Source organism: Archocentrus centrarchus, chromosome 7, assembly GCF_007364275.1.
Source record: "Archocentrus centrarchus isolate MPI-CPG fArcCen1 chromosome 7, fArcCen1, whole genome shotgun sequence".
Classification (NCBI taxonomy): domain Eukaryota; kingdom Metazoa; phylum Chordata; class Actinopteri; order Cichliformes; family Cichlidae; genus Archocentrus; species Archocentrus centrarchus.
Genome location: NC_044352.1, coordinates 29159208 through 29172715, shown reverse-complemented (window position 1 = coordinate 29172715; position 13508 = coordinate 29159208). Strand labels below are relative to the sequence as shown.

At 42.2% G+C, this 13508-nt stretch overlaps 1 protein-coding gene across 2 annotated transcripts in view; it reads right to left on the bottom strand.

Annotated features, from left to right (window-relative positions):
* prex1 (phosphatidylinositol-3,4,5-trisphosphate-dependent Rac exchange factor 1) overlaps positions 1-13508 on the bottom strand; it is a 75536-nt gene that overhangs the window by 12484 nt on the left and 49544 nt on the right. For both annotated transcript variants that reach the window (XM_030734315.1, XM_030734316.1), the window contains exons 17-26: positions 12284-12376; positions 10187-10335; positions 10003-10088; positions 8106-8245; positions 6636-6780; positions 5719-5891; positions 4821-4982; positions 4252-4462; positions 2958-3234; positions 1978-2196 (exon numbers count right to left, since the gene is read on the bottom strand). In XM_030734315.1, coding sequence (XP_030590175.1) covers positions 1978-2196; positions 2958-3234; positions 4252-4462; positions 4821-4982; positions 5719-5891; positions 6636-6780; positions 8106-8245; positions 10003-10088; positions 10187-10335; positions 12284-12376 — 1655 coding nt within the window. The remainder of the gene's footprint in view (positions 1-1977; positions 2197-2957; positions 3235-4251; positions 4463-4820; positions 4983-5718; positions 5892-6635; positions 6781-8105; positions 8246-10002; positions 10089-10186; positions 10336-12283; positions 12377-13508) is intronic.

The following is a 13508-nucleotide window of genomic DNA, read 5'->3' as shown; positions in this document are numbered from 1 at the left end:
TATTTGAGGTGATGTTCAATTATTTGGCACGTTAAGCAAGCAAGGACAAGGAAACGTTAGAGACACATTTTAACTCTGAGCTAACCAGAATAAGTGGATTGGAGACACTTCAAATACAAAAATTAAATTCAAGAATAAATCTGAACTCTTGACCCCTACAGGGACAGGATTCATTGGCTAAGAGGAGTATTTTGCTAGTGTGAGTCTGGGTCCACTTCTCACCTTTAAAGTGAAGGTGCGCTGTAGATCAATACACTTTATCCTACGATAAAATATCTAGTCCTGATGGGTGACAATGCTCCCATCCACAGGTAGCTCACTGAATGATTTCCATTATCAGCTATGGCCTTCACAATTACCACATCTCAATCTAACTGCACACCTATAGCAGGTTTAGACAGCTCTCTCCACCACCATCATCACATGTAAACAAAACGCAGCAGCCCAACACCCTCCTAAGAAGAAAGGTCCAAACAAGACCACACACACACACACACACACACACACACACACACACACACACACAGAAAGACGGAAACGTGCAAAGAGGAATGGGGGAGAAAGTAGGTTTTTTCCAAACTCTGGTACATTGTGTTTCCCATAAATCACTGATTCACAAGTGTACGTGCATGTGTGTGTGTGTGTGTGTTAAAGTCATTCTCCCCTGTCCTTGTCCTAACATTGTGTCTGTCACAGACAGTGCTTGGCCATTGACCTCCAGCTGTTGAGTTCTGTGGTCTGTCACCACTTCAGGCTTTAATGCCCGATTCTCTCAGCTGGACTTAAAAAAAAAAAAAAGCACCGCCCACAACTGAAACACAGAAGCACTTTTCACCATGTCCAAAATTTTACAAGTGGGATGATTCATCCACATTCGCTAAGCAGCCTTGTATACCTACCTTGACCAGAGTACTTTTTTCCTACTTGGCTTCAAAAACCCTGAGTAAACAACTCTGTGTGTAAGCACGAGTGCATCGGTGTGTGCGCGTACCACACATAGAAGAGCCTGCATTTCCCTATACATTTTATTACGATGAGGTAGCTGCATTTCACATGACGTGGCCGGGCTTTAATGACAGAGTGGGTGAGGAGGCCGCGCCCCAAACATTTTGCTTTATTATACACCAGCCCACCACACTGACAACCAATAACTACATCTTAGTGGGTGGTGGAGGGTGGGGCTCAGCTGAGCACTGCTCAGTGAGCACACACACACACACAGACACACACTCGCTCTCTCCTTCTCAAACACACAGAAAAACATCTGAATGAACTCGCAACAAGCAAATGACATAACCAGATCTGACCAAAACATTTTGAAGTCATTTTTAGCCCTGGATCTCAGTGAAAATGGCAACATCTGGAATGAATTGTAGTCCCCAACGGGGGGGAAATGGGAAGCATTACGGGTTTTTGGAATAAAGAGGGAGTCTGAATGTTGTTTACAGTCCACAGAGATCCACATGTGAGACAAGAATGACCCGTGATGCTCCTTTAACAGATGAATTAAAGAGGAAAGAATGAAATTCAATTTTTATTTTTAATGATTCAGTTCAAACTGTTTCAAAAATAAGAACATGTTATTCTTATTTTATGAGTTGCACATAAGCGACTCAGGTCTCAAATTGTAACAGGGTGTCTACAGGTATGAAAAGTTCAAACTAACCAGATTTTGGTTGAGTTTAAGAACTCTGAGCTGTGTATATTAGTGTGAAAATAAATCCCATCCTTCCTAAAATCTTTGACAGACAGTGCAGTTAGTTAAACGAGTTAAGTACAAAGCACAGCTTAAATTCATCGCATATGCACATCGAAATCGATGAATTTAAGACAATTGTTACCATTTCACATCTTTTTTTTTCATAATGTCTGTTTCAGACTTTTAAGTACTCACATCACCAGGCAAGGTCACACTGTAACATCAACATGAGCGACTTGTTTTTGATTCATTAGTTACCATATCTAGTAAGCACTTACCTGTAGGAGTCCCTGTAGCTCATCGTGTCATGGCCAGAGTCCTCCTGGTCCTCCTCGTTCACCTTAAAGCAGACTCTTTTAGTGCCGCCTTGCTCCCCTTTGTCCTGGTCACAGCCATTCTCGCAGGAGGCCAGAGGGGGTGGCTGACTTTCCTCGTCGACTGGAGGCTCCCCACCCTCTCCTTGGAGCTCTGTAGGCTCAGTGATGGATGACAGTAGCCTAAAGAAAAAATACAAACAATATATTTGAAAACACAAAATATGGATATAGCTCTTTAAGTTATTTTATTTTTAGCACAGAGATCATATTCTATATATCATATATTTGTATGTTTTTTGCATGTTTAAATATTTTACATCACTTCATCCATAATCATTTATATTGGAATTAAATTCTTAACGTCAAGACACTGTTATGCTTACATTTATAATACAATACACAATGCACTGACTCCCCCATAACTAAAACACACACATCTATTCATTCAAATTGTCACACCCCTTCCTCAGCACAGACACACAATATGTGTCTCTTTCAATTGATGTTATCCTGGCCTCACTCCCTGTTCCTGTACTGGGCCTGGCCCATAAATATTTTGGGCCTGAAGAATGTTCCTTTTGTAAATCCTCGGCTTTAAACAAGGCACAGGGTGGACAGACAAAGACAGGCTGCTGTGGGGATAACAGCTTTTCACGCACAGATCTCTGAATGTCACCGCGAAGGTTACGAAAACAGCCTACTCCGAAACAGTAGTGGAATGGAAATATTTGATAACAGTACGAGGTCAGTGGAGCTGAGAATGTTTTCTGAATGGATGTGAAAAATGTTCTTTTTTTTCTAATATGTGGCACATAGGGGGGATAGAGAAAAGTGACCGCAGAATAGGCACAAAGAAATAACCTTCAAAGGGATTAAAAAAAGCATATTCAGATTAAAACCCTATTAACGCGCACAAGATCAATATGAACTGCAATACTTACACATCTATTTGAGCAACATACTGCTTCATCTCCCTCACAGCAACATCCAAACGACTGTACAAGTGAATATAGGCATCCTGTGTCTCCGTGTCTTCCTGTTTGAGCAGGAAACTCAAGCCTCCTTCTCCGTGGCGACTGTCATTCAAGCCCTCCCCTCCATCAGCATTAAATTCTCCACTGCCATCTGCCTCATCCCCTTCCAAACCAGAACAGCTCCAGGATGGAGCTCCCATGCTGGTCATGCAATGTTGCGTGTGGGACATGGGGTTCAGTTGTGCTGTGGGAGGGGAGGAGAGGAGAGGAGAGGAGAGGAGAGGAGAGGAGAGGAGAGGAGAGGAGAGGAGTTAATCGTTAAACGAAAACAACTCTCTGACAATCATATTTATGCCAGATGTCCAAAACCTATGAAGTAATGCTCTTATCTGTTCTTAATTTGGTGTTGATGAAAAACAACGTATTAAAGGACACTTATTCAGCTGATACACACAGTCAGAGCAATACTGTTTATTTGGGTCGAATGCCAAGCTAAGCCGCAATAACCTGACATATCCAAAACCTCAAAACAAGATTTAATACTTGTGGTGAAATAAGAGAGTTCAAACTCTAACGACAGCTTTTAAAAAGAGCCATAGCAACATCTCATCAGTGCAAGTGTTAGGCAGATATCTGACTGGCAGCTGGTGCTCAGAGGAAAGATGGGGCCGAGACATCTCGGAACAATGTGAGCTGTGCTGAGTGTCTGCTGTCTAGACAGCTGTGTTGCGTTTTCATCTTCACCGAGAGTAGAAGTTCAGATGTTAACCCCTAAAATTCCTGTTTAATACCAAAGTATTTCTAAACTTTTGCACTCTTCTTGAGCATGTTCCACTTTCCGTTTCAACTAAATGTCCCACTCAAAAGCAGCGCTGAGTGAATGACACACATTCCTACTCTGCACTGAGGCATGCTCTTTGCTTACATCATTCATTCACTTCTCATGTCAATAACTTGAATATGGCCTAGGGCTAATGGAGTCTTAATGGCAAACCACTCGTCTAATTTACAATAGGAATCCTTGGTGAGATCTTTTGGTTACACTGGGAGGCTGGGATGGTGCTCCCTTCTCTGTGCTGTGGGATTTAAACAGTCACAGAGCGTAATTAGTCAAAATGATCACTGAGCTAGTAGTAAGTGGGTTAAGCCAAATTATCATGACAAGGATGAATCTCAGCAAAGCTTAGTTTAAGCAGTGAAGATGCGATTGTGGTGAGGTTGTTCTCATCTTCTTGGTTAGAGGAGTGCGCACTGCTCCCACCTTGGTCAGGGTCCAGGCCAAAGATAGAGTTTTTGCGACCAAAACGGATGCTGAAAGTCCTGCCGGCAGTGGTAGCGCTTTTGGGGTAGGAGACCTGCATCAAGTTGACGTGGCAGTTGGTGGGAACAAAGTCCATGCAGCCCAATGGGTGAGGGCGAACCCCAGCCTGCCTGACCGAGGGCCACACCTTGTTCCTCAGTTCCAGAGCAAACTGCGTGAAAGCAACGAAAACAGGAGAAGTAAGAAAAAGTCAAGGCTATGAGACAAACTAGTGAGACAGCAATAATACAAGAAACACAGATTCTAAGCCACTTTCACATTACATCAAAAACCTCCTCTCAGCTGCTCTAAAAACATGAACTGCGTGGTTGGGAGAAGTCTGGACACACCCAGAAAATAATAAGCCAGTAATAAGCCAATTTTTTCAACAAAAAAAAAAAAGAGCCTATATAAAATGACTTTCCAGTGAACAGTGTCACATGTCAAGAAAGAAACTGTTATGAATGAATGCAGGAACATTCCTGAGTTCACATCAACGCTCAAAAGAAAACACAAGTATGTCTTAATACCTGCTGATAGTTGCTGATACGCTTTCTGATACTCTCCAGCTTGGTGTCGCAGATTTGTCTGAACTCGTATTGAGGCATGGTAACAACCCGGTCGCTCTGGGAGATGAGCTGGCTGCAGTTCTGAACGAAGCGGCTGTCATCACCGGAAAATGCCTCCAGGATCTGTAGAGACAAGAACAATTGGTAAAGATGGATCACCCCTACAATAAAAGCTTAGAAACCCGATTTAGTCGGTTTCAATCACTGGCAAAATAGCTTTTCCAGCACCAGCAGCAGCAACATAAGGCCCCTGTGTTTCAATAAGTGAAACCAGAAGTAAGACAACAAAATCTTTTTGCCTTTTTTGGATCCTGTCATAATATCAGGACATGAACAAACACCAGTGACGCACAAACTGGGGAAAAGTGAATTGGGGATCTTGGATGTGATGTTATATTTTGGAGGATGCGAACATGTGAGCCATTTTATCAAATGTTAGAAACACTGACATTATATAACATGTAGCAAAGAAGTGATTGAAAGTAAGACTTGATGCCATTTGAGCCTACTGTGCTCTTGGATGTTGCTAGAGTAGCTTTACATGATTCACGGTTCAAAAATTCTCATATCAGTTGATCCACTGTCTCCCTTAGCTTGTTTCCCTTTAAGGTCAACCTCCCTTTTAGTCAGGTTTCTAATGATTGACTGCCCTTCACAAACCTCAGGCACACAGATATCATTTCTCATTGACATCATACAGATCCAAAATTAGAAGAAACTGTAACTGAGTGTTTAGAGCAGTCTGAAGCCTGCATACGCTGAAGTCATTATCCGAAACTTAAGCCAAGTTTAACATGACTATCCACCAGTGTAACAGTAAATACGTAAACAAATTTCTCCTCATCTTGGCATAACTCACTTTAGCAGTGAGGCTGAAGCAGCCTTTGGGCTCCACTATCTTCTCCAGGACGTGGCTCTTGATACCAGCAGTGCTCACGTATTCATATACCACGCCATGCTCCAGGTGGACGTTATCAACTGTCAGACTGACCAGAGGCAGCTCAGACAGGGAAAGTCTGTCCAGTGTGTAGTCTGTGGATCACATTTTTTAATTAATAACTTCACATACATCCAAAAGTATATTAAAAAATGAACCATTTTAAAAACAATAACCATAAAAAAACAGTTTTAAGAGTTTTGAATTATATGTATAAAAAAACTAAAATCAGCTCTAGATCATTAACATACAAAAAAAGCTTTTTTTATTTTAACTCCCTTTAGTAATGAGATGTGTTAAAGGTACACAGTGTACTGCACATGTGCTTACCCTGCCAGCACTGTGGGAAAACTGCCCACTAAGTGTATACGCAGTACACTGAATATTACTTAATTATGTCCTATGACTGTAGCGTGTGGAAGTGTAATTTTCAAACTGCGAATTTTCTATATCCAGAGCAAATTACCTACTGCTGAAGCCACTTTTACTGACACGGTGAATATGACCCAAGTCAGAAACCAAATGGAGAAAAAAAAGCATCGTAGGTGGAGAACAACGTTTGATGTTTTGATGTAATATTTTTGGCAGGGAGACGTGTTTTTAAACATGAAGCCTGCAATCAATCTGGATTCACACACAAAGCTAAAAGCTGCCAAGTAGCACTAATCTTCCTCAGATACATTTTGCTGACTGATAGACCACAAATTAAACTCGCTGACATGAGGAGAGAAACTGCAGAGCTTGAAAGCTTCATCACTGACTCCTTACTCCTTCTTACAGAAACTAAACACACTGCAGCACTGATGAACTCAACAAGAGACTATAACAAACAGTTTCACCTGTTCCATTGGTGCCTTTGTCCTCTTCGTGGTCAGAGCCGTTCTCCATTGGGCAAGGCTTGAAAGGGCTATCCTCCTTCTCATGTGCACCCCTCTCTCTTTGTAGCTCTTCCACATCCTCAAAAGCACGATACACCCAGTGACACTGTGGGAAGAAGATTAAAGCTCAAAAATCAGTTGCTGTTTGTGCCCTCTCTCTCTCTCTCTCTCTCTCTCTCTCTCTCTCTCACCAGTCCAGCCAGACCAATCCATCCCAGTATTAGTTTTGCAAGCTGTCAGCATGGCTGCAGTGTTTACTGGTGACTATTTACTGGAATTAAAATGCAGATCTGAGAGATGAGGAAGTGATGAAATGTGTGCCGAAAAGTTGAAACATCAACATCAACATCAAGCTATGTATACTTTGTATACATATAGTAGAGGGAAGAAACTTAAAGTATGGAAACAGTGCAATCAAGACTGACCTGAACACTGCAATGCAGTCAATGACTTTAACAACATACTGGCTAAATAAACTGGCAAGCATTTAGGGTACCACAGCCAAAATCAGACTGATCAGCAGGGCCTGATCACTGGGGTTCAGCAAAGGGAAATTTGTCAGAGGAGTTAGCTAAGCTAAATAAAATAAGACAAAACAAAACAGTGTAAGGAGGACACCCTGCTCTGCCCCTGTGAAATACTGCCTGGAGACATGAATTGCTTCTGCAGGAATGTCAAAACAACCAAAGAGGAGTTTGTAGTTTTGACATTGGCCATGTAGTGTTCAGTATAAACACTAGTTATCTAGTCATGCTCAGTCTGGAAAAAAAGAAAATATCTGCTAATGTTACTTTAATAAAGAATTTAACTCAAATATTTTTGCAGTAGGAACGGATGGAATCCGGGTGGAATAGGCAAGTTGTTAATTTGTTGCTTGTGGCTACTGTTTCAACTCCAGGCAGGACCGTATCTTCAGCTAGAAAATGTTAAAATCTCACCTTCACTAGGTTGTAGCAACAAAGTGTCAGCTTCTGATTCATTTAGAAGCATCCTAAACAACCTACTATTCAAAGCAGGAATGCAGATGAAATGAGCAAACAGATAACTAAGATTAATGCGGTTTTTCTGAACAGTCTCAGAAATGTTTGGCTGACTGTTATTCTTTGGACTGTTAGCATTTTTATTGAGCTGTCCCACATTTGCAAATGATCTAATATATTAACAGCCAAAGCTACAAATGAAACTATTCATGCTGTCTTGTGGCATTACTTAAGTTTACCGTCGGCTAAACTCAGGGATTTCCCCTGGTACAGTTAGAGTCATAACAACACACACAAGGACTGTAAAACCTCAGTGGTCACCATGTACTGTACTGAGCAGGATGATAATATAACTTTAGATTTTTTTTTAAACACAGGTTAAATAAAAGAGGCTTATGCTAGAAAACCTGTTACAGAAAAGCTTTGTTTTTGTTCGCCTGTGCTTGCTTACAGCTTGGAGAGGTTCCTGGTGAGTGTGCTGAGCTGTGAAGTGCTCCAGGACCTCTTGGTAGTCGCTCTGATTGACATTGTTGCCATTGACCTTCAGGATTACCTGGCCCGGCTGAAGACCTGACGCCGCTGCCTCCCACCCTGTAGTGTTTCAACACAGCATCAAAGGTCAGAGTTTACACGGTGGCAAAAACTTTATATAGCACATTAAATGTAAGTTTGAGAAATTATGTGAACACCAAACATATCCTTCTTCAAGATGACTGCATTAAGTATAACATAATGTGATATACTTGTTTAAAAAAAACAAAAAACGTTTGGATTTCGTTCCCATATCTCAACAAAACATTAGCCCATTTGTTTCTACAGGAAAAAGGGAAATTACTCCGTGGAGTGCTGCAACATGCCGTCTCAAGCTACTAATGGCTTTACAGCCTGGAAGTCTAATCAACACCTCAATCACCTTCCTGCCCAATCTAAAAATACTAGCAGTGGCATCACTTCCACCAAGGGTGCCAGCAGTTACCAAATTCAGGGGCTACTTAACCCATGAATGAGCAGCTCCTAGGGAAGCTCATTTAAAAACAGTGGGGGGGAAAAAGGCCACTCATTTCTAATGAAACATACGTCATACTGAGAGAGCAAAGTAAAAGAGGACATTACGAAAGTGAGAAAAGGAACCTCTGTGTGTGTGTGTGTGTGGGGGGGGGGGGGGGGGGGGGGGGGGGGGAAGTGGAGTACAGAAAAATAAAACCAAGGGACCACATTTCTTGGTTCTACTACTCTTTTTTTCTTAGTGTGCATGTGTGTGTACTCCCTTAAGCCTGTTTACAAATTGGGTTTCATTCATCTCTCATTTAATTTCTAAACGTACTGCTCATTTCTCTATTTCGAGTCAAACATCTGCTTAGGAGGCTGTAAGGACAAAGTAGGGGAAATGAGAAGGGAAGGAAAAAAAAGGAGTAGCTATCTTTTCAGTTACCTGTTACGCTTTTGGCTCTGATCACAGAACAGTGCGTGCGAGCGTGCGCATGCCGAGTGTGTATATGTGAATGTGGCTCTTTTGGCTCTGATCACAGAACAGTGTGTGTGTGTGTGTGTGTGTGTGTGTGTGTGTGTGTGTGTCTGGTCGTGAATGTGTGTTTGAAAAGCAGAGTTTGGTCTATTAAGGGTTTGAACCCTGACCGCGGGCTGTCTGGCTGACAGGTGGCCATAAAAACCTAATAGAGGCTCACTAAAACCAGAATGTAACAGGTGGTTAGGGGCTAGAATTACCTCATCTTTCCTTTGAATTCCCTCTGAATTATTTGTCTTTCTGACACCGTAAACACTTTTAATGCATTTACTGGCACTGGTGCAGAAATAACAAGGTCAGAATCTTACAAATCTGTTCACGGATATCGAGCGTTGGCTCATAAGCCAAATATAGGTCACATGTAAGTAAATTCAAGAAATATTAATTTAACTACATCTCCCTGGGAGCTGTAAATTGCTACAGTGCTCAACTGATTACTTTTCCATTATACATATAAACTAATGGTTTTACCTTTTTCTTACCTTTAAATACAAAACTGCACACCATTTCTTTTTCATGTGATTGATGACATTTAACAGTGTGCAATTTTTCCCCTTTCACTGTGTGACAGAAACCAAATCTTAAATATTCAGTACAATGGATTAATTTACTATAAATTACATTTTAGATCTGAGTAATAAAAAAAAAATAATTGTAGCCTTCTTATTAAACTTAGGTACCACGCTCTCGTCCTACTTGTTATTCTCCACATGTTCATAATGGAAGAAGTAATAATGAAATTCGTCCACTATTTCTGAAAAAATGTCAGTTATTATTTTGGTGACTGATGTGGCTGCAGAAGCCAATTAAATCTGTCACTTACCTTTCCTGACAGCGTGGACATGAGGAGGAGCAGAGCCACTCAGTCTGAAGGACAGGCTCTCTGGGTTGTCTGGGATTTTTACAATCCTGTGGGGGGGGGGGGGGGGGTAGGAAAGACCAATCAGACCAGCATGGCCTACATAAGTGTATGTATGTATTTCAGTGTTTTGTGCATGATCTCTCACTCCTTGGCCTTGGTGGCAACCAGCAGCCGCAGGGAGCGTCGTATGCAGAAGGACTGGCTGATCATGGTTTCAACCTCTGAGAAAGGCCTGAGGAACAGCAGGTCCTCGTTGATGGTGTAGATCTTCCTGCCCACCTGCAGGCCAGCCATCTGCACGGACAGACAGGAGACAGAATGCTGTTATTTATAAGTTGCAGCTTGCTTCAGCTCCCCCTAAAGCACCATTTGCACAGTGAGAGTTTCGAGTGGGAGACTGCATTCAATTTACAAATTACAAGCAAGTACCACAGTGAGACGGTGACCGTGTGCTGCATTCACTTCAAATGAAGTATGATTCACCTGACTTGTGTGAATTACCCACAATCGAGTCCCTGTTCAGTATAATGCGCCTCCAAGGAGCAACGGGGAAAACAAACAAACAAACGATAAGAAGAAAAGCATCGTGTGCTGCTCCAAATTCCCACAGCCTGCTCAGTCTTGTCATGTATTTTCCAGCATTTGAGTGAGGTTTTTATGGATGGAGTGCATATAAAGATTGGCCACTGGATATGATTAAAATGCATGATAGTTACACCTGAGTGTTTTGCCTGCTGTATGTTGGATTTGCACGCACTTCCAAACTGAAGGGCGTCTTTCATTTTCCAGTCTGCAAACACAGAACTGCACTTCATATTTTTTCCTAATGTTGCCAGGTGCTCTGCCTGTGACCTTGGATGCTTTGTCAGATCTTGCCCAATTCCTTCAACTAAATACAATCTCTTCACTCACAGTGCACATAAGTATGTTTGATTACAGTTACAGTCGAACAAGCTAAAATACCTGTGTCAGAGAGTTCAGCTTCTAAAATCTCTTTACAAATGACAGACACACAGCAACTCCGCCTGCTGCATGTAATTAAATGCAGTCATCTTCAGTCACGTTGTGAGAATAATGCTGCCTCTGTGCACTCACTGCATGAGTCCAGTGTCCTGGGCAAAGATCCGGTGGGATGGCCTTGGTTAAGCCAGGCCTTGACTCTGGAAGAAGGCCCAGTATGGATGTAGGAATGACTGGGAGGAGCCAGAGCTATTTGAATGCAGAAGGATACATGTATATGTGTGTGTCATTACACAGCATGGGTGCCAGTCTGCACGTGACCTTCTATAATAGTATCATATAGTGAAAGAGCTCGGTGTGTGAGTGTGTCTCTCGGCCCTTTTCAGAGCCCCATGGGAATCAGCTGAGCTTCATTCACTGTGCTGGCACATGGGCTGTGTCACAACTAGCAATCCTGCTACTGTGGGGAGTGGAGGGCACGGGGAATGAATAATAGAGTGAGAGGGGGGAGGTAGACATTAAGAAAAGGGAATAATAAGGAACAGAGGAGTAAGGGTTTACTGTGGTGGAATCAGGCAGTGCATAAAAATGAAGATTATCCAGAGATTTACTGAGGAGAAGAGCAACGGGAGAGAACTGCAATAAGTAAAATAACAGACAGGATGAGGAAACTTGAACCAAAGGGACACGAGAGAAATGAGGATAAAATGAAATGGTGGGGAGCAAGACAGTTAAAGCCAAGCTGCAGAGGGGAAAAAGACTTTTCAGAAAGATTTCCCAAACAACCAGGACATCATCCTGTGTTTTCAATACTATGTTGGAATGACTAACAGTATACAGGCTGGATTGCTAGACAGACAGGCCAGAGGTAAGGTATGTCATCTGTAAGCAGAATATGACGGCATAAAAAGAGAATGAATGATAGATAAGATGGGAAAACAGTTGCTCATCCATCAGAGCCATTGAGCTCTCACTGTTATTTTTTGTTTTCCTGTCAGTGACTGTTGACACAATAGCACAGACAAGACAAATACCACATGGAGGGTGCTCCCTCCTAAACATAAAAATATAACTGCAAATGGCTCTGCAGCCAATCAGAGCAGAGAGAGTGACAGCAGCCGTCCACATAGTAGACAGCCATTACCTACTGGAACTAACAGCCTGAGGCTGGAAGAAGTGTGTGTGTGTGTGTGTGTGTGTGTGTGTGTGTGTGTGTGTGTGTGTGTGTGTGTGTGTGTGTGTGTGTGTGTGTGTGTGTGTGTGTGTGTGTGTGTGTGTGTACCTCAGCGTGTGAGCCCCTGGTGACAGATTTCACAACGATGGCCTTGTTCTTCTCCTCAATCTCAAAGCCGTAGCCTTCCTCCTCGGGGTGAATCTGGCACAGAGAAAATCAACTAATTACTTCCACATTTTTCACTGGTGACTGTCAGACTTAAATCTCTTTCCCTGATTTAATATCTCGAGTAAGCGAATAGGAAAATAATTTCAGAGACTCACATATTCATCATCTTTCTGGCTTCCTAGGTTCTGCTGCTGTAATTTTGGGCATTAACTCTTGCTATAAAAGGCGGCTTGCAGTCAAGTCAATGACCTGATTTTTCTGAGAAATCGTTGAAGCTTAAAAAGGTGATATATGGCACTCTTTCTGGGTGGTCTCACATGCAAATTATTCACACATAATCACAGTTTCATTAGCCATTTGTGACTTTCATTCCGTGTCAGGTGCCTCGCGTCTGATGATGTTCTCTGCTCCCCATATTGTATTCCCATGTGGGGTGAGGCTTAGTTAAACGCTGTCATCGCCAAACACATTAGCAGCTTCCATTAGTTAAGCTGCTGGGGCCATCTTCCTGCTGCACAGGACTGATAAGATGGGGATCTCTGTGGTTATATCAGAGGAGATGACTGCGGTAAATAAAGAGTTCCTGCACTTCACTTCAATAATAGGCGTGAGGGGGGGATTAGTTCCACTAATCAAGGAAAAAGGCCTTTTCCACTTCTTGTGGAAAGCCAGATGGCGGGCCTACTTCCCACTATGATATGAAAAGGGATGCTGATGATGCCTCTAGGTTTCCCTGAAGACAATGGACTTAAATAAACAGTTTACTTTCTGTTTGAGCTTCTGGAAACCCCCGTTCTCTTGACCCAGTATTCGGCACACTGATCTTATTTTATGTGCAAAAAAATACATGATTTTATTGTAGGATAATTATAACGGAAGCCATGCCACAGATGTGACGGTGGTAGAACTGAAATGTTGGGTGACCTGATAGCTGGGCGGTTAGTGCACATACCACAATGCCCTGAGCAGTGGCCTATTTTTTTAATATATAAATAGGGTAAAAAAAATATCACTCCAAAATGAAAATATTGGACTTTGGGTTTGCAGTCCATTGCCCACAAACCTGCAAAGAGTAAGCACAGATTTCCCAACCACTTCTTTCTACAAAGAATACTTCCTTCATATTCTCAAAGTGGAAGGTCAGTTTTTGAGCGAATGTAGATTT